The 21,429-nt window shown below is 40.6% G+C and overlaps 1 protein-coding gene across 6 annotated transcripts in view; it reads right to left on the minus strand.

The window, feature by feature from the left end:
• The window catches only part of ERCC6 (ERCC excision repair 6, chromatin remodeling factor), an 85,122-nt gene that overhangs the window by 55,500 nt on the left and 8,193 nt on the right, over positions 1–21,429 (minus strand). For 3 of the 6 annotated variants that reach the window (XM_054503624.2, XM_054503623.2, XM_063669874.1), the window contains 4 exons: positions 20,642–20,762; positions 18,324–18,432; positions 13,948–14,692; positions 5,117–7,039 (listed from right to left, as the gene is read on the minus strand). In XM_054503624.2, the coding sequence (XP_054359599.1) occupies positions 5,251–7,039; positions 13,948–14,692; positions 18,324–18,432; positions 20,642–20,762 (2,764 nt within the window). In that variant the 3' untranslated portion in view covers positions 5,117–5,250. Of the gene's footprint in view, positions 1–5,116; positions 7,040–13,947; positions 14,693–18,323; positions 18,433–20,641; positions 20,763–21,429 lie in introns of those variants that run through there. The other 3 variants (XM_054503620.2, XM_054503619.2, XM_054503622.2) reach the window with 1 other exon arrangement.

Here is a 21,429-nt window from a genome sequence, read left to right on the forward strand (position 1 = left end):
GCAGGAATGAGAATCTGGCCCAGGCTGTGGGGCCTGGGGCTGAGACTGCAATAATCATCTGTCAGAAGCGACTCAGACCCAGCACAACCAGTTGAACGACACCAGGAACAATGCTTCCTCCAGTTGTAACCTATTAGGGTGCCTCGTCAATGGAACCCTGAAAGCTAGTTGCTGCCATTTAAAGTTAATTTATTTTAGAAGAATTTTCAGCATTCCAAGGATGTTCAAAATAAATAAGTGGAAAGACACAGCTAGCTACCACCGTGCCATACCATGTATGCAGCCTCCTCATCTCTGTGCACCTGCATTCCTGTACTGTCCCCAAATCCTTCCCCTAACACACATATCCACACATTCAGCAGACCTTTCAAACCTCACTCATGCAGCACCACCACGCACAGAAACCTCCCATGACCAGCCAGACTTAGGCGTCCCGTCTTCCAAGAGCCCTCCCAATCCCGTGACATCTTGGACACACCTGGGATCTCTACTACAGTGCCCATCAAGTGTAGCAATATTGTGAAATCCATACCAGTGTCCTCCATTGGACTGGAAGCCACCTGGGGACAGACACTGTCTTAGCCATTTTTATAGCACTAGAGACTGGTATACTACCTCCTCATGGCAGGCCGTAAGTGCTGAATGAATGAATGAAGTTCATAATTGGGTTAGGGAAAAGGAAGACACAGACAGAGAAGCGTGGCTTGAAAATGGTCAAATGGGGTCATCCAGAAGTGGGTTCTGGAAACTTTCTGTTCTGTCTCATTTAGAGCCTACCTCTTGCTGCATTTCCTACTCCTACCCATATGACTTTAAAGCACTGCTCCTAGCTCTGTCCACTGGATAAAAATGGTTAAGGTTCACTACAAAAAAATGACCCATAATGAGGGTGGCTGCAACATCAGAGAAGTTCTTAATTTAGAATCTTATAACAAAAAAAAAAGGAGAAGGAAAGCTCATTATTTTGAACAATAAAAAGGTAAACAAATAAAAATTGTGTGAGTGATTTAAGTCTGAGCTCCATTTTTTGGGTTCATCACCAGTAGGTCTCCTCTGGAAGGAGCCTGGTTTCTGCACGCTAGCTGATGGAAAGAACCAGGAGCCCTGAGTTTCGTCCCAAGCTTCCCCAGGACCAGGTGGGAAAGGCTGGGCAAAAGAAGCATCTTCTTATGAAAAAATTCTTATGATGGGAAAAAAGTCTAGACTTAAACTATATTTACATTACTAGGAAGGAAACAGTGTTTTTGATGTTCCCACTTTCATTTTTTTCTTTAATCTATACATGTAAAAGTCACAGCTGCACCCAAATAAAGTAAGTGTGTTGTTCATCTTCTTTTTTACTTTTTCTTTTTTTTTTTTTGGGACAAAGTCTCACTCTGTCACCTCGGCTGGAGTACAGTGGCACGATCTCGGCTCACTGCAACCTCCACTTTCCAGATTCAAGTAATCCTTGTGCCTCAGCCTCCAGAATAGCTAGGACTACAGGCGTGTGCCACCATGTCCGGCTAATTTTTGTATTTTTTGGTGTAGATGGGGTTTTGCCATGTTGGCCAAGCTGGTCTCAGACTCCTGACCTCAAGTGATCTGCCTGCCTTGCCTTCCAAAGTGCTAGGATTGCAGGCGTGAGCCACCATTCCCAACCCATCAGGGCATTTTCTAACTCCTAAAGCCCCTCTCAGGCTCCAGTGGTGGCCACTAGAGGAGAACCCAACAACAGACACAGATTTAAGATAACCACAGAGAAGTGAAAACCGAATGTAGGCAAAAGAGGTGCATTACAGGCATTTAACCGGTAAGGGGAGGCCTGAACTTTAGAAAACATAACGTAACATTGTTGAATCTGCCTCCTCCACCACAAAATGAGCCAAATAATGACTTTTTATGAGGACTAAATGAAATTACGTATGTACATTATACTTTTGAAACTACATAAATTTCAGATGCTATAACAGTTGGCAGATTACACAAAAACATTGAGAAATTTTAATTAATTGCAGGTTAAATGTGAATAAAAAATAACAAATGTCAAAACACCTATTGCAGTCTTGAGCCAGCAGGAGCTCAGTTCAACCCCCAAGCATAGAAGACTGTCATGCTAGCTCACTCCATACTGGTCAGTCAAGATCAGCAGGACATTCCAGTCAGGACATCCTATTATCCAAGACAGCAAGGAGGCTGGAAATCAAGCCAAAAGAGAAGACACAGAAGAGATACAAGAGAAGGATCTGGTACATCTACCTCAGAATACAACTGTGAGAAACCACACTACAATCTTGACCTACCTACACTTAGAATCAAGGGGCATGTTGCACAGTTTGTCCCCTAGACAGATGTCTAGTGCCCCCTAGTGTGTTCAAAGGAGAAATAATTATATTTCTTCCCAATATTGATACTGTACTTATATTTTTATAGATATTTTATCATTAAGTGGGCCTTAAGCTTATTTTTAAAAAGTCTGAAAGGTACCAAAAGCATAACATCAATAAAACAAAGTTTGTAACAGCTAATGATTTTAGTATGCCTATGACAGGTTGAACAGCCTTTATCCAAAATGCTTGGGACAAGAAGTGCTTTGGATTTTGGAATATTTGCATATACACAATGAGATATGTTGGGATGGGACCCAAGACTAAACATGAATTCATTTATGTTTCATATATAACTTATACACATAGGCTGAAGGTAATTTTATACAATATTTTGTGCATGAAACAAAGTTTTGACTGTGTCTTGACTGAGACCCAACATATGAGGTCAAATATGGAATTTTCCACTTGTGGCATCACGTTGCTAAAAATTTTTCAGATTTTGGATTTTCGGACTAGGGATGGTCAACCTGTAATATCAATTGTTAAACTGCCTTTACTTGTGAAAGGTCACCTTTTCATATGTATGAGTATTTATTATATACCCTCCTTCATGATTCTCACAGACCCTCATTTGAAGCATCTTACTGCCTTGGTGGAATCTTTGTGGTAACTTTTAGCTAGTGGGCATGTAACAAGAATAGCTAATACTTATTGAGTGCCTGATGTATGCCAAATATCTTATACATATCATCACCCACGAAAAAGGTACTGTTGTTATCCCCATCTTACAGGTGAGTGGATACACAAGACCTCAGAGCTACTCGGCTAGGCTCTGGCACTCATTCCATGGCCCGTGGTGTCTAACCCCTATGCTATATACTGCCTCCTTAAGGAAAGTTAGCTAGCTCTGGACAAGTTTTGTTCTGAGATTACATATACACACATACATACATTATTTTTTAACTTGGTCAGAAAACAAATAGTAATTATGACTGACAGTGATACTGGGTACTGGGCACTATTTTAAGTATTTCACATTTATTAATTCATTTAATCTTTACAACCTAATAAGGAAGATACTATATTGTATGAGTCCATTTTCACACTGCTATAAAGAAATAACCCGAGACTGGGTAATTTATAAGGAAAGAGGTTTAATTGACTCACAATTCTGCACGGCTGGGAGGCCTCAGGAAACTTACAATCACGGTGGAAGGTGAAGGGCACCTTCTTCACAAGGCGGCAGGAGGAAGTGAGTGCAAGCACAGGAAAAACTTGCACTTTTAAAACCATAAGCTCTCATGAAAACTAACTATTGTGAGAACAGCATGGGGGAAACTGCCTCCATAATCCAATCACTTCCCATCAGGTTCCTCCCTTGACATATGGGGACTACAATTCAAGATGAGATTTGGATGGGGACAGAAAGCCAAACCATATCAATACTATTGTTATTCTCTCTCTCTCTCTCTTTTTTTTTTTAACAGTTAAAGCAGACAGGGAGAAAGGAAGCTGTCCAAGATTACCAATGAGTTAAGGAAAACATTCAAACCCAGATAATCTAGTTCCAGAGTCTATATTCCTATCTGTTACACAATACTGTCTTCAAAAAGTATTTTCCAAACTCCCTAGTACCACTCCTTTTCTCACAGTGCCAGTGAAGGGTCCTCTAACTGCCACAGAATGAAAGCAATTGCACAAGAACAAACTAAATTCTAAAACTTCAATCCAAATGTTGTCTTAAAAAAAATCAGGACTAAGGTTTAAAGAAGGGAAAGATTGCCTTCATTTTTGTACAATAACATGATTCCTTCCCCACCTTAGTAGTGTGCAAAGTAAGTCAAAACTCACTCTTCACTACACCCCTGCAAACTTTTCCAAGTAACAGTAAAATCAGTTTAGCAGTTCTTTGAACTATACATAATATAGGCTGAACAATCATGTAATACACATTTTATACTAGACAAATCAATGTACGCAACTGCCCATACCCACATACAAAAGGGACAGAATACACATATTAATGGGAATTATCAAATATTAGTTGCCTGAGATCATATTAATAAAATAAACATGCCCGCTCCAAAACTTCAAGGAGGTCACCTACCGTGGCGCTCAAAATTCAAAACAGACCTTACTGGTCTATTGTAATATTTTTATGTTGCAAGGATCATTGTACACAGAGCAGTTTAAATCTACACCGTCTGTAAGGAAAAAGCTGTGTATCATACAGTTAAATCATTCTTAATACAGAGTGACATTTCAACCTCAAGATCATTCTCTACCTATTGCAATATCCATTTAAGAAATTCAACAACAGAGGCACAATGAGTACAATTTGATTTTTAAAAATATATTCAGGCACCAAGCTGGGTATTTAATATAGTTTGCATTCTGTAGTATGATAGGTTTTCTATTTCAGACAGCTAAGAATCCCTTACAGATTAGTCTAATTTGCTAAATTTAGATACTTGGTGTTTTACTTTCCTTATCTTCCTTTTTATGGTCTATCTGGGTAAACTTAATTGGCACATCTGAGCAGATGAAATACCCTCAGTTAGGAGTGCAGATCTCATGGAGTAAATTAAGACTGATGCAGACAATTATGCCCAGAGCCAAGAATGAAAGGTGTGTGCAGAGCAGGAAGCAGAATTAGTCTTCATTTGTGTCTCAGCTTTGTTATTTAAAAGAAGCCAATGTGTTCTCTCAGAAAACATCTTTAACCCATTTATGTCTTGAGGTTACAATTTTTAGAATTTTTGCATGAAATTCATATACGTTACCTAGAAAAACTCAAGGAACAAAAATTTGAAGAGAAAAAAAATTTATTATGTTCCATTGTTATGTGACGTTCCAAAATTGGAACACTAGGCAAAACCACTGCTACATTGTACATAATGTATAAAATTATGTTTCTTGTCTCAGGAGGTGGTGACACCTGCTATTCAGTGTGATATTCAACGGAACACTTCACATGTAAGGCAACATCACATTTTTCACACCGAAAAGTTGTGTTCTTATGACATTCAGCACATCGCGTTTGCTTTCCCTGTTTGACTATCACATGATTTATGCCATCATAACGTGAGTCAATGTTACGCTTCTGAGGTCTTCCTTTTTGGCCAGGTTCTGGGGGATGACCATGGGTCTCCAGATAATGGCATACCACACGTCGACGAAACTCCAGAAAATCCACTGGTTTCTCATCGTATGTTTTATGCAATTGCCAAGCATTTTGTAAGACCAATTCGAAACAGAACAAAAGAGGGCTTGAATACCATTTCTTTCCACGGATTGACGCCCGATACTTATCAATGTTTTCATCAGCTCTGTCTACGCCTCCCATGAACTGGTTATACACTTTGATCATGTTTGGCTGCTGAACTTGGATCTTCTTTTTCAGTTTCTGGGAGTAACGACTGACAAGACACAGGGGATGGATACCAGCACCAGATGAGGCAACAGTGACAACATTGTTATCATTCCATCTGCAGACAATATTGCCTTTGCCATCAATTCGATAATCAAATGTCCCTCTTTCTTTTTTCTTTAAAGCTACATCTGATTCCAGTGGAACTTTGTCAATGTGATCCTTTCTCACTGTGCCTGTTGCCTGATGTCCCATTGAACTGAGCTTATCAAGAAGTGCAATACTGGTGAAAAAGTTATTGAATACAAAATGGTATTGTCCAGGGTGTGCCTCTGTAAGTGCCTCACTAAACTGAAGAACAAGTGACGCACCAACACCATATTCCTCATGTTTAGTATTTGGGTTTTTACCCTGATACGGCTGAAACCAGCAAATGTAGCCCAGACAGGTGGCACCACACCAAAACTTATAGCCAAACCGAATGGGCTTTCCCCGAATAAATTGTTTGCACCCGTGATGACCAAAATAAGGAACCATGAATTCATCAAAGCTGAAATATGTTTCATTTGGAACAAATTTCATGCATCTCTCATTAAGTTTGCTTATGAGAGGTCGCAATTTGGAAAATTTGTCCACTGGATCCAAATTTGCGTTGTCAGCAACATGCAAATTAGAAAATATAGTTTCAAACCGGTCACGTCTCATGGCAGCACTAACCAGTACATTATGCACATCTGTCCTTTGTTCCCAAAACATACGCCTTCTAGGAACTGAGACATAACCACTCAGAAAAATAATTCCCAGAAAACATTTGAATTCAGAGCTAGTCAAGCCAAGATGTACACCTTTACTGCAAGCATATAAGTTGGAGTACTTGACAATGAGTTCAATGACCTCGTCATCAAGAAAAAGTTCAAGAATTTCTGTGGGAGTTCTCATTACGGTGAAGAAATCGTTTGGTGGTGCTGTAACTCTACCTGCTACGGGTTGTACAGTTAAGTCGGCTTTTTTCCATTTGCAAACAATTTTTGTCATTTTCCTCCTCCTCGATGGTGGAGGTTGCTGCACAGTAAACGTAGATGGAACTTCATCAGGAGAGTCATCTTTAGGTGCGTATGAGGGATCATCTGAGTCAGACTCAGCATCAGAGCCATCTTGAATAAGATACGCAGCTGTGTGCAACAAAGAACCTGGCAGATTATTTATTGTTCCACCTTCTTCATCTCCTGACTCCTCATCAGAAACAGGTGCTGTAGCATTTTCAGGTGGTTGTATCACTATAGCACTTGCTTCTATGCTGTCATCTGTCTCTAAAAGGTCAGTTATTTCATGTAAACTTAGTGTTCGAGGCATCTTGGGACTAAAATGGAAAAAAGGTATTATTAGTCCTAGTGGTAGTGGTTTTGCCTAGTGTTCCAAAAATGGAACATGAAAAATGTCAAACCCGTAACTAATGCAACAATAATACTTTCTGTATTTTCTTTTTACCGCACAATAGCATAACTAGTAGAGAAGTTATTTTTAAAAAATTACTAGTATAGGATGTAGTGCAGTAAAGTTATATGTACCTGTCTTTGGATACTCAAAAATGTTTCTGAAAACTCACATCACTTTTTGACAAGCTCCCAGCATGCCAGTATCTGTAGCAGTAACTAACTCTGTGCACCAAGTGATAACATGTACCCTCAGGAGGCAGACGTGAAAAATCAGACCTTGGCAATGACCTTGAGCAGTAGGGTATAAACAACTCCCACATGCTTAGCGTTCCAATAATGGAACACTAGGCATAAATAGGTTTTAAAAGTGTAACTTTTTCTTTCTTATAGATTCCTAAAAGAAAATGAACATAGGCTTCTTTCTTTTTTTTTTTCTCTCAGGCTCAAGTGATCCACCCACCTCAGCCTCCTGGGTAGCTGGGACTACAGGCGCACACCACCACACCCAGCTAACTTTTTCTATTTTTGGGGTTTTACCATGTTGCCCAGGCTGGTCTCGAACTCTTGAGCTCAAGCAATCCTCCTGCCTTGGCCTCCTAAAGTGCTGGGATTACAGGTATGAGCCATTGTGCCCGGCCAGGCTTATTTCTTGAGAAAAATGAACTCTCAGAGATGTTAAGAACATTCTTAAAATCATTGTATTTAGGTTTCTGGATAAAATCTCAAACTTCTACTAAATTCAGATTTTGGGAGAGTTTTGTTTTTTCTCTTTAATTTGGGCTTTAAAAAAAAGGTACAATCAAATCAACCTCCACATTGTGAGTTGGCCTTTGCTGAAGCACAGCCTAAAATTGCTAAATCCTCATCGGGTGCAAACCAGGATCCAACTGAAGGACAGACAGGACAATCCCAGTGCAAACAGGTGCTAGACAGAAGGGAAAGGTTCCCGGAAGACAATAAAATGGAGACAGGCTGTGAGGTTGGTGGTTCTCAGGGCACTGCCTTTAGAAGCATTTCAGGATAGGAATGGGACATTGGGTTGGAGTTGGCCCCCGTTAAGTGGAGGGAGAAACCAGGCACTGAAGCAATGCTTGTCCGAGTCTGCTGCAGCAAACCAAGCTGCGAGATCACTCTCATGTGCCCCAAACCACCTTCAGACCCCTTCTCCTTCTCCAAGCCCTTCCATTGACCGCTGCCTTGAGCAAATGACTTCATCTCTCTGGGCTCAAAGTCCTATCTCCTGGGTGGCTGTAAGGATTAAACGAATTAACCTATATAACAAGAAGAACCACAAGAACCACTAAGTGGTACGCATTCAAACATGTCAGCCATCATTGTTCTTGTGCACCACTCCCGCCCCTGCCCCCACCTCCACTTAATGCCACCTTTGCTCAGGCCCTAAAGGCTGCAACGTTCTAAATCCACAAGACTCTCTTCATAACAGTCATTCTACTTGGCTTGACCCCTCAGCATCTGAAATGCTGAGAGCTCCCTCCTTCGAACAGTGGATGTGCACAACCCAACCCTCCCAAGCCAGGATTCAATGGGGCCCTGGCCACAGAGGCCCAGTGCTCAGGGGAAGGACAATGAAGAGTATTATCTTCGCAGGAGATTATGTCTCACAGACTATTAGAAGACATGCTGTAAGACTTACACAATGAATGGAATCTTTATCAGCCCTTTACATCTCAGAGTTACTCATGTAAAAAAGGTAAAAAAATAGGGCACAAGAAAAACCTTTAGAATCAAAAATTTATTAAAAACCAATTATATCAACAGGCATCAAGACTACAGATTCAGGTTACACCAGACCATGAAGTAAATTCTATCCCCATCCACACCATACTTGCCAGGTCTTCCAGACTCCTGAGCCATCTCCCTATATCCTCATCCAAATTCCCAGATGACAGGCTTAGGTTTTTGGTTTGGTTTCCAGTGGGGGCAGCTATGTGTTGATTCTTGGCACCACCCTGTGGTCATACCTAAATATTGCACCTTCTACTCAATCCCACAAAGGGAAGGAAACATGTATGCAGAGGGCCCAGCCGACTTCAAATATCAGCTCTACTTCACAGTAAGACTGTCGGCAAGCCAATTAACTGGAGGGGCCGTGATTACAACCACGTAAAGATGTGTATTCACAGAACCAAAGACTGGAATGACATGTAGAAAATAAAAACATAAAAAAATAGAGGTCATTTTTTCATCTTAATATTGTTGTCATACTTTTACAATAAAAATAGGGACTCATCAGAAGTGCTGAAAGGTGGCGAGGGAGCCTTCAAACCATGCAGAGGAACCAACTCAAATCCATTTCAGGCTGTGCGTTTAGCAGCTTAGCCCAATGCACCAGGTCATCTGAGGAGACTCAGGCACCACCTACTGAAGAGTCCGTTTCTGAACTCCCCACTGTGTTTCCCTTATCGGAATGGGCATAGGTCGGGGATTTATCCCAGAGGCAATGATTTGCTGAGTGTGGGCCAAAGTAAAGAAAAAAGCATTACATTCTCAAGCCTCAACATCCTTACCAACAATGCTTTCCAACTGCCTCAAAGCTCTCCTAAATGAGAACACAGTTCTTTCTGAACAAGGGCCTATGGACCATGAAGAATGTCACCAAGCTCCCCTCAGAGTCAGCGGGAGCTCGGCCAAAGCACAAGTGCTGTGCCCAGCTCCTCCTGCCCCACACCTGCTGCCTCAGACTCCCCAGGTTGAGCCCAGGCCCCTACCCTCTGAAGGTGTTTCCCATGTGATTCTGACACACACACCCCACAAGAACCAGATGATCTATGACATACAGCATTTAGCTAAGGCTCCCTGCCAGGCCCTCCCCTGTGTACATACAACTGTGCAGGGCACATAAAAGAGGATTTTTGAGAAACTGATATACAAACTGCATCAGCCAAAAGCTGCAACCCCCAAAAAAAGAAATACATAAGATTGACTTATTTCCATCCCTAGCTCTCAAACCTGACAGTGATCAGAGCCATCTGGGAACATTTTTTAAAAGTCCTGCCCGGTGACCCCACACTACACTTCCTAAGTCGGCGTCTCCAGTGTTGGGGGCTCCCAGTGACACTGCATAATCAGTCTGTGGGTGGGGAAGCTTTGCTCTAGTCTGTGCTCGTTGCCAAGGAAGTACAGTCTGTGAGGGCAGCAACTTAAATAATGACTGCCGGCAGATGAAAACAGAGTAAGAACTTGGGGGAATGAGTTTAAGTCAAATGATAAATGCTAACCCTAGTCCTGCCAGCAAGAAGAGACAAAAACATATCTGGAAATGCATTTTCTCACTCAGGATGCAACCCATCTATGCCCTGCAGCCTGACCAAGCAGTGCTGACCACTGCTGGACAAAGAGGCAGGAGTCAGTGACATTTGTTTTATTATGTCAAGGTTGGCAAATACCTAGCATGAATGTTGCTAGTTCCCCACTGTGCCTATAACAGACATCACTAAGGAACTGCACACTCTTTCCCAGTCCACCCAAACAGGGCCTCGGAGCCCCCTGAATAGACTACCACTCCCCAGAAATCAGAGCTGGCTGGAAAGTGAAGCCCACCTGCCCTCCCTGTCCTCAGCCTCTCTGCACACTGTGGCATCACACCAACCTCCAAGGCAATCCAAATGAGAACCCTGAGGCAATAATGTGCCTCCAAAGCAAAGCAAATTCCTTCCCTTCTCAATGATGCACCTGGAGTTTAGGGGCAAATGCGTAACGTTGTTAATTTGGATAAGGGTCATATTAATATATCTGAGCCACCCAACAAGACGAGGCCCTGCACTGGATGAACTTCCTCCACAGTCTCTCCCAAATACCTCAGTCTGAATTCATTATTCCCTTCACACTTGGTTAGGTCTTACCTGTGCCCAAGTCTATTAACAGACTGCGAATTTTTTGCCAGAAACCCTTGAAGCCAGTCCAAGGATGCAGACATGCATTGCTGACATGAAAGCAAAGATAAAGCTATGGAGGCTGACCTCGAATATGTCAACTGGGAAGTGAATCAATAACATGGAGGTAACAAGGACTGGGGACAAGCGCCCTGATCTTTATCACCCTAAAGGGGAAAGGTTCATATGAAATGTTTGGTCTTCTGGGCCACACAGGGCTGTCTTGGCTGCACAGCCTGGACTAGGTAAGCAGCATAGGTGCTCACCAGGAATCCACATCACTCAAACACTGAAGGTGTGTTAGTCCTATTAAATCTTTATTTGGCACCTGGAGCTCCCAGGCCCACAACGTGCAAAGCAGTAGTATATTTTAAGAAAGCACTAGACCTCACAACCAACAGCCATAAGCAAATGGAAACCATGGTAGCACAAAATTAAAATGAAAAAATAATGTATGTTTTATAAGACCTGTATAGCACTGACCATAGAACCGACAGAACATTTACTTTTAAGCAGTGGCTCATCCATCCTGTATGACATGAAAGGGTATGAAAACCAGGGAACCCACTGAGGAGCCGGCCTCGAGATACAGTTCAGTGCAGAGGAGGAGGCAGGAGAAACACATGGGAAGGGGGAATACACGGTTTGAAAAATGGTTAAAACTTCAAAGACTGAGCTGAGGGCTTGAGCCAAATGAAGGAAAGCAGGATCCAAAGTGCGACTGCCCAGTTCCATAAAAAAGCTATAGAAAGGGCTTGACGGAAAATTCCTAGTAAGTATCAGCTAAAACAAAGGTACCTAGTTAGGGTGAACCTAGTGCCAGTGAAAGGCTGATGGCTCTCAAGCTGAGAGAATAAAGAGGATGAGATATCCAGAAGTCACCCACTCTCACTTCCTAGAGTTGAAAAGAGCATTATAATTAACAGGCTATACCCTCAGTAAAAGGTGTTAAGTTCAGCAAAGGGTGCCTACCCTGGGAACTATTCCTAAATTCTAACCACTAAAAAAAAAAACTAATTTTCTATGTTGTAAACTCTATGACTTTATTCTAATCATCCATCATCAAACCACTGCTAAGACAAGCGACCCTAAAGGTCTTTTTGTTTCTCAAGGGAATAGCATTACCATTTCAATTAGTCTACAAAGATCAGCAATGAGTAACAAAATACAGAGAGACTGGCAGTTCTAATACGCTTCTCAATCCTGAGCATTTTATTTTCTTTCATCCCCCAATCCAAACAGCACCAAAGGAGATGTAATACAAATATTTCAATGTGGATATCTGCAGTTTAACAGCCTTAATAACTGTAGCTATAAAATGTTAAGAGCTATCATATTTTGGTGGCAATTAAGAGTTATTGATATTTCTGAAATTCATTTGAGATTTTACTGTAGCTTTAGCAAAATATTGGCTCTGGAAATAATAAATTGTTTTACAATCTTGACATTATTAAGAAAAACTTATTGCCATCAAATTAAACTAAACCCACATTTAAAATTCAATCAAAACAAATTGCTCTTGATCAAAATACTGATATACTTTAAACATATTTAACATTGACCCAATTTAATTGGAAAAATATATATTGCTCCATTTATAATCAATATGTTGAGATTAACACTTTTATTAATTCCTTGCAGTAGTTAAGAAAAAGTCTGACACTGCTTACTGTTCAACAGTACTGGGCAACATTCCTCAAACAACTTTACAGGTAATAAACATGCACAGAAACGAAAGCTGTGCTGAGGGATGACAAATATAAGCCAGCCCTCATCTGTGCATTACTACATAAGGTGCTACTAGAATGTGAGTGCCACAACTCTAAAGAACAGGGTTTAAGTCACAGGTCCTCAAATTACTGTTTAAAAGAATTCTGACACATCTATTTTGGAAAGGTTATGGAATGTCTGTAGTGTCTGGACAGGGGTTAATGAGCAGTTCTAAGTAATAAGAAAAAACACCAGGTCAGCCTTCACTCACAAAGGCCAATAAATACAACAAACTAGGTCTCTTCACCTTAAGAAATAAGAAAAAAACTGTTGAGGATTGGGAAAAAGCCATCCCACTATCAAGTATTTTAAAAGTAATAAGGTTCCTTTTTCCCTTTGACTTCCTTAGAGCTAAGTGAGCTCTAAATCAAGGAGACTTGAAATGTGCGGCAGTAGCACAGTGTTCAGTGGGCCACCATGGGGAGGCCTGCAATGCAGATTATTTTTCCTGGCTCATAGAAAACGTGTGGCAATATGCAACTCAGACTTCATGTTTCACATGTTCACCTTCCCTTTTATGGTGCTTGCTTTACACAATGACAATGTCATGGAGCTAAAAGCCAAAGTCAGTCTCTAACATAAAAAATAACAGTGAAAAGAAAGGTATGCTGTGCGTACAAAGTACACTTTTTGCATTATGATGGCTTATAATTATGCAGATGACTATTTTCTCAAGACAAAGGAAGGATTTACAAAAGCAAGCTTATTCTTTCTATGCCAAAGCTTAAGTTTCAGCTCTTTTTTGAAGAAAAGTTCTCTAAAATTACTTTTCTGCTTCAAAAGGGAAAACAGAAACCCCTATCCAGTATGCATTAATTCACCCTTTTCTTTTTCCTGATACTTATTCCAGGGTGACTGTCGGTATAAAGGCGAAACAGCTCACACTCAGCCCCCTGTATGCCTCTTGCCCCAGCCTTCCCTTAAGTTTTTCATCTTAGACTTGCCTCCAAATCCAACTAAAGACCTAGAAGTACATGCATTTGGGGCCAGCACCATTAAGGACCCAGGGGCCCCACTGCTTCTAGCAGGTTAAGGCTGCAGAAATCCAACCTCTGTATAATCGGGGCATCTAATATATTAAGCTGGATCTAGAATGCTTACATATTAATAAACCTATCACCTAAGATAAAGCAAACAGTACAATGTATTCATAATCCCCACAAACCGACCTTAACCGCTGCTTATAATAATCTTCATCTCCATCATCTCGGTATCTTCCCACTTTCCGACCTCCTCCTCCTCCTTCTCCTACAGAAGAAGCTTCAGCTTCTTCCCCAGAACTTGGGAAAAAGTCGTCATCAATCTCCTGCACTGGCACTTTCTTCTGCCGTTTCCGGCCCTTGGGCAGAGGCTTCAGCTCATAGTCAGTACCATCTCCAGACAGGTCCGCCTCCACCCCCTCCACCTCCTCATCTTCCTCCTCTTCCTCCTCCTCTGTGGGGAAATACTCAGACTCTTCACCCTCAGAGTCTCCCTCTGCCTCTGGCCTCATGTCTGACTCCCAAGGTCTCCTTGCCTTTGGCAATCCCACTTTCCCCTGGAACTGCAAAGCCCTCTTCTGGAGTTTCTTGATGTGCTTTTTCAAACGCTCCTCTTTTTTGGACAGAACTCTGGCTTTCTTGTTTGGTTTGTTTTTATTTTGCACTGGGGCTGGAGGCGTGACTGGGGCTGGAGCTTTTCTAGCTGCTCTTTTATTACAAGCTTGCTTCTTCCTTTCAAAAGACAGTTTTGCTTGATCTGCCAAATACTTTTCGAAGCCTGATGCTTCATTGAGCATGATTTTTCTGGGCTTTTTCTCCTGTTTCTGAGGGATCTGGGTACCAAAAGGTGTCATCTGGCCAGTGCGGATGAGCTCTTCCCAGGCAGTCTCCTGGACAGGCATGAGCATGCTGCCAAGACTGGATGGCCCCGGCTCTGAAAGAACAATAGCAACGCATTTCGCACTAGCATGAAACTTTCTGAGGGTACAAAAGAAATGCTCACTCTTTCAAGAAATATTAGGCAGCTACAAGTAACTCATATAAAAAAAGAATCATCCATGTACTAAAGCATGTTACATATGAAGAACAGAATAAAATTTATTATAGCATCATGCTATATTTAATATATTCCTGTTCAAAAAGACGACTTCTCAGTAACTTTTCTCCAAAATATTTCACTATAAATACACTCTCTGCCATCCAAAGATAGGCCTATTACTCTATAAATACAGTTATAAATAGTCAAGTTTAGCTGTGTTTCCTTATCAGCTGAGGAGTAGTCCATGAGGAAGCAAGCTCCGAAGTTCTCACGTCATTGCTAAAACCAACATTCAGATGGACTTAAATTCAAGAGACAGTGAAACCAAAAACAGGGATCACCGTTTACCTAAATAGGAAAAACATAAATGTCAGCTCTATGCTGCCCAGCATGGCAGTTACCAGTTACCTGTAGCTATTTAAATTTAAATTACATTAAGTTAAAAACTCAGTTCCACAGTTGCACTTGCCCTTTTTCAAGTGCTCAAGAGCTACACGTGACTAATGGCTACTATAATGGGCAACACAGAGACATTTTCATCACTGCAAAAAGGTCTATTGGACAGCAGCACTGTGTTAGATGTGTGAAGTTAACTGACTTGAAGACATGAACTAAAATTGGAAGTTATACCATAAGTGTAAAGTCACCAGAAAGTATCCCTCTTTCATTAGTTGAAATTCATCTCTGGCAAAATTACCACATAACCAAAATACCAAAAGACCTAAGGCTTAATAGGAAGGAATCCATATTCTAAAATCTACAATTCTTGCAGGCCAATGATACCCAGTTTTTCATTAAACTTGCACTGAAATAAAACATACATCTGAAAGTGCACAAATCATTAAGTGTAGAACTCAGTGAATATTCAGAAAAAATATACTCATAAACTAGCACCCATATCAACTAACAGAAATTACTAGCACCACCAGATGAGCCCTTCAGGCTACCTCCCAGCCTCTACGCCCCCCAAGATAATGATGGACCTGGACTCCTAACGTACAGACCAGTTGTGCCTGTCTCTGAACGCTACGTAAGTGGAAATGTTTGTGCCCTGTGTCCACCTTCCTTCATGCAACATTATGCTTTTGAGCTGCATCCTTACTGTTGAATGTAGCTGTAGTTTGTTAACTCTCACTGTTAATGCACATTTGAGTAGCTTCCAGGTTTTGGCTACTAGGAATAATGTTGCTATGAATATTCTGATGTACATCTTTTGGTTTTATATATATATATTTACATATATGTGTGTATATATATACATATATACACACATATATATATCTGGGTATGCTAAGCTTTAGCAGACATTGTCAGTTTTCCAAAGTGTTACCTTCCAAAGTCCCATCAACTGTGTCAGAAAGTTCCAACTGGTGTATATTCTTGCCATTCCATGGTAGCTATTTTGGTAGATGTGTAGTGGTACCACATTATGACTATAATTTACATTTCCCTGATGACTAACAAAATAGGTGCCTTTCATGAATTTATCTTTTTGACAGCCTTTTTTGTGTAGGAAGTGTTCCAGGCTTTCGCCCATTTTTGTCTATTTTTTTAAAATGATTTCTAGTTCTTTATACATCCTAGATTTGAGTCCTTTGATTCACACATGTATTGCAAATATCTTCCCCAGCTCAGTATCCTGCCCTAAATGCTATCTTCTGATGAACAGAAGTTCTTGGTTTTATATATAGCCCATTTAACAATTCTTTTCCTTTACACTGAGTATTTTGCCTCAATTAAGCCTTAGGTCTTTACACTGAGTATTTTGCTTCCTATTAAGCCTTAGGTCTTTTGGTATTTGGGTTATGTGGTAATTTTGCCGGAGATGAATTTCAACTAATGAAAGAGGGATACTTTCTGGGTGACTTTACAGTTATGGTGTAACTTCCAATTTCAGTTCATGTCTTCAAGTGTTGGCTGGTGTGCAGATGGAGAGATATAATAGGAACCAGGAACTCAAAAAAAGAGCAAAGCCAGATGTCTACAGATCTGTATAAGGTACTAGTAGAACCTAGGTGGCTGCAAAACCCATGGGGAATAGATAACCAGGGAGAGGCAGCAGCAGAAGAAGAAGGCTCAGAGAAATCCTGAGAAACATCAACATTTAAGACAGGGCCAGAAATAACTATGCAGAAGTAGTCTGAGGGCTAAAAAGAAAACCAGTAGAGAAGCAGGGATCCCACAAGGAGCAGAAGTGTCAGCTGCTGTGCACAGGCAGAGTGGAACAAGTATAAAAAGGGGCTCTTGGATTTGAGGAGGTAGCTATTAACCCTAGACAATGTAGCTATTAACCCTACTACCAAAGTTTTAGCTATTAACCCTAAGAGGTAACTATTAACCCTACTACCAAAGTCACAGTAGGAGGTGAAAGACAACAGCAGATCTGAGACGGCCAGACAGAAACAAACATCTGTTACCAATGAGAAACATAGTACACAGCAGTTAAAAGCACTGGTCATAGGCCTAATGAATTCTGAGAGGCTGAACTTTAAAACCACGTACTTTTGGGCTGGGTACAGTGGCTCACACCTGTAATCCCAGCACTTTGGGAGGCCAAGGTGGGCAGATCACCTGACGTCAGGAGTTCAAGACCAGCTTGACTAACATGGTGAAACACTGTTTCTACTAAAAATACAAAAAATTAGCTGGGCGTGGTGGTGTGCACCTGTAATCCCAGCTACTCGGGAGGCTGAGGCAGGAGAATCGCTTGAACCCGGGAGGCAGAGGTTGCAGTAAGCTGAGATGGTGCCATTGCACTCCAACTTGGGCAACAAGAGTGAAACTCTGTTTCAAAAATATACATTTTTTTTTTCTATTGCTTCAATTAATTCTTCATAACAATTCTCATCTTACTGAATAAACTTCTAAAGCTAGTAGAAAATAGTTGCTTAGAGAATTTAATGCTAAGCAGCTTTAATCTGTACTTCAAATAGTCAATGCCTATGCAGCCACCAACAATTTGCACACACACACACACACACACAATGACTGCAAAGATAATTTAGTTCCAGAGCTTATGAATTTTTCCAAAAGGTCTTCCAAAAGACAACCATCCAAGACAGTAATGTAAATGAAATACTGCCCAGAGTACCTGAATGAAGATGTCTTTTCTTAAACCGATGCTTGGAAAGCCTGCCAAATATGCTCTTTAAAGACATGTGAGAGCCATTCTACAAATGCAATTAATGATGTTGGGCTTCTGACATGTAATTTAATCATGATGCTAGCTGTCTTTATCAAATTAACAATATAAGAATGTTTAAGATTTCCAATGTATTAAATGTAATAATAAATGTGCACCAGCAGCCTCCTATGAACTGAGTTAAAAGTTTACTTTAATTCTCTTTGAGAGGGATTTGGTTCTGCAGGTGTAGAGAATAAAATTTTCCTAAATCTGTTTTGACACTAAGGCAAAGAAACGTATTTTTCTCAAAACCCAGGCAAAGACTAAAGAGACACCCTCCACTGACTACAGGCATCAAGCATCAATTCAAGAACACAGAGAAACTGCTCCTAGCATCCTCACCTGCATCCTCCTCCAGACTGGCGTGATCTAGTTCAATTTTCACCTCTGCTCCTCCAAGGATGGCCTGGAGATGCTTTTGTTTTGCAGTGATCTTTTTTAGCTGTTGTTCCTTGAATGGTAAATATAGAAGACAGAAAATAGCAATGAAGTGATTTATTGTTAAATACAAAAGATAGCATTATGAAATTTTAAACTTTAATCCAAAGTAAAATAAAAATAAAATATACATTACACTATATAAAAATTCCATACATTACTATGACTAGAGAGCCCTATGTGAGCAACTACCACTTTTCTAGGAGTAAAGGGGCCGTGAATATTCCCAGCAGACAGGCATGCCTGCACCCCCATGCTCTCCTGAGGGCGGCAGACCGCCTTCTATGTGCCCGAGCCCTTAAATACACGGGCACTGACCTGAAAGGTGGACTTGTTCTACTTGGTTTCCCCCTTACACACTGGGCAAATCCCTAAACTACTCTGTGTTTCTGATCTTCAGAAGCAATGGGCTATGGAAGTCAATAGGCCATAAGATAAGAAATAAAAACACAAATGTTCAGATGAAAAAGTTAGTCTCCTTTGATAACCTACCATATTTATGAGTGTCCTTTTAGTATTCTACCTAATCAAAAAGCTTTAAGAAAAAAATATATTTTGCCGTGCTTCTCCACCCTGGCCACTCCAGACTCCTCTTTGTCTTGTTTCCTTCCACATCACCAGAACTCATATATGTGCCCTTGGGCTTCATTGGGGAGGCCCAATGAACTGGGCCTGTGGTACATGGTTCATCTTTCCAAGGTCAAGAATGTTTCAACTTCAAATATGAGTGTGGGACAAGGGGAAATCCTGAACATAAATGCCACACTGCAATGACTTGCAGTTTGTTTTTTCTCAGTCTTTCTCTCAGCAACATTCTGTTTAAAGCACTTTGCCTCTGAATAGTCTACCTCTAACCATTAAAGAGCTGCTAAAGACAAGAATGCATAATTAAGTTAGACTAGGACCTGAAGTGGTCTCAAGTTTGATGCTCTACACCCTTGAAATTCCAGCCCACTAGAAGCCCAAGAAGGTCTCTGCACATCAATTTCACATGCTCCCACAAGAGACCAGATGTCCTCTCTCTGATTTGGGAGGACCCACCTGCCTTGGGCAACTGCTAGCTTTGACCTTTGGGCTGCTATTCTGGAAGCAAGTGAGAGAAGATGGGGTAGTGCAGGTAACAGACGGGTGAGTGGAAAGTATAATAAAAGGAGGGCCACGTGAACTGAGTCAATGCACAGCCCTGCCCCTGGAGAGCTTAAAGAAAAGATGCAAGGACTCTACTCACTGCAGTGAATCGACTGTAAGCACAAGTTGGGATGACAGAACTGAAATGGTTACAACTAGTCATTCCTATCTATTGCAATGGATTTTCACAAAGGGGTACATAAATCCTAAAAAACGTTTCAGACCTCACAAAGCTGTACATAAATCCTTAAAAAAAGTTTCAAACTTCATAAAAATAATATCCTAAGTAACAAATATTCCCTACCCTTAAGTTTTCCAAAGCTAAGTACAACCCCAGTGTGGCTGGGTGCTGACTGTAACACCCAAGGTGGGATGAAGGGCCAAGCTCTCGCAACAGTCAGCAAAGGTGTGTGAAGGTCAACGGCTGCACCGCCAAGAAACAGAGTGGAGATAATCAGAGGAAGCAAGGGCTAAGCAGAAAAGAGTTCACACGAGACCAGGAGACTGAGGCCAGTGTGACCCTAAGCCAGGCCAAAGAAATGGTGATGCAGGAAAACTAGCGAAGTGCACCCAAGTGAGGCAAGCAACACCAAAAAGGAACTTTTATCAAATACACAGATGGTCTCCAACTTATCATGGTCTGACTTGCAATTTTTCAACTTTGTGATGGGTTTATCAGGGCATAACCCCATTATAAACTGAGGAAGGAGCCTCTGGACTTAACTATGGTTTGACTTACAATATTTTGACTTTAAGATAGGTTTTTCAGGGTATTTAATGCATTTTTTACTAACAATATTTTCAATTTACGATGGGTTTGTTGGGATGTAACCCTGTTGTAAATCAAGGAGCAACTGTATACGTATGGATGTGTGTGTCTATGTATGTGTGTTTTTTTAAATGCAATAGAATGGGATTTTAAAGGGAAACAGCAGAAAGATTAAACATACAAAAGAAACCCAAAATTTCTCTATTGTAATTATGAGTATTTGCTTCACATCTTATAAGCACTTTTTAAAATACTTCCTAAATTAAGTGCCCCTAAATGATGACTTTTTCAAAAATGCAATACTGAATATGTTATTCTGAATCACCTTATTATACTTCTGTCGTTTTACAGAATCTAGTTTCCTGTTGATGTCTCTGCTGGTGGCAGCTTGAGGGCTAAGCTGTTCAATAATTTTATTGATTTGCCTTAGGGATGTCGTACATGACCTGAAAAATAAGATAAATTGTCTATTTTCCACTCTGATAACATTTTTATAGCATAATATAAAGAGAAAAATGCTAAAAACATGTCCCTTTTACTTCTTATTAACTAAAAGATAAAGGAAACTAAACCAGAATACATACCCTTATTGGCCACAAATAAAACTTGTAGGATCATTAGAGGTTTCAGATGACTGCTAGTCTAGCTGATTTAGATCAGCTCGTTCCCATTTGTAAGCTGCTTCATTCATTCTACAAGCATTATTTAAGTGCCTACTTTATTCAACACACTATGCTAGAAAAATGTGCAATAAGTTGTCCTTTTACATGAAAAAATGCATACATGGGTTTTTTAAGCCCGTTACGGAAGCCTTCCAAAGTGTGGAAGCATCCTAAAAATGCTTAAACATTTTCTTATATAAATCGCACATCTGCGACAATATTTTTCTTCTACATAAATGGAAGATTCACTTACTACAGCATTAAACTTTGTGGTGCAAAGAAAACAAATCAATTTAAAATAAATTATTCCTAAAATAGACACCATAGAATTCTAGCTTCCAATTTTCAAAACACAAATTCAATCTTCTTGATGCTTGTGTAATCTGCTGTTTGTATCCTCTGTGGATTACAGGATAAACAATGCATATTACTGGCTGAGACACCACATGCC

The sequence above is a fragment of the Pongo pygmaeus genome, chromosome 8, assembly GCF_028885625.2.
Source record: "Pongo pygmaeus isolate AG05252 chromosome 8, NHGRI_mPonPyg2-v2.0_pri, whole genome shotgun sequence".
NCBI lineage: Eukaryota > Metazoa > Chordata > Mammalia > Primates > Hominidae > Pongo > Pongo pygmaeus.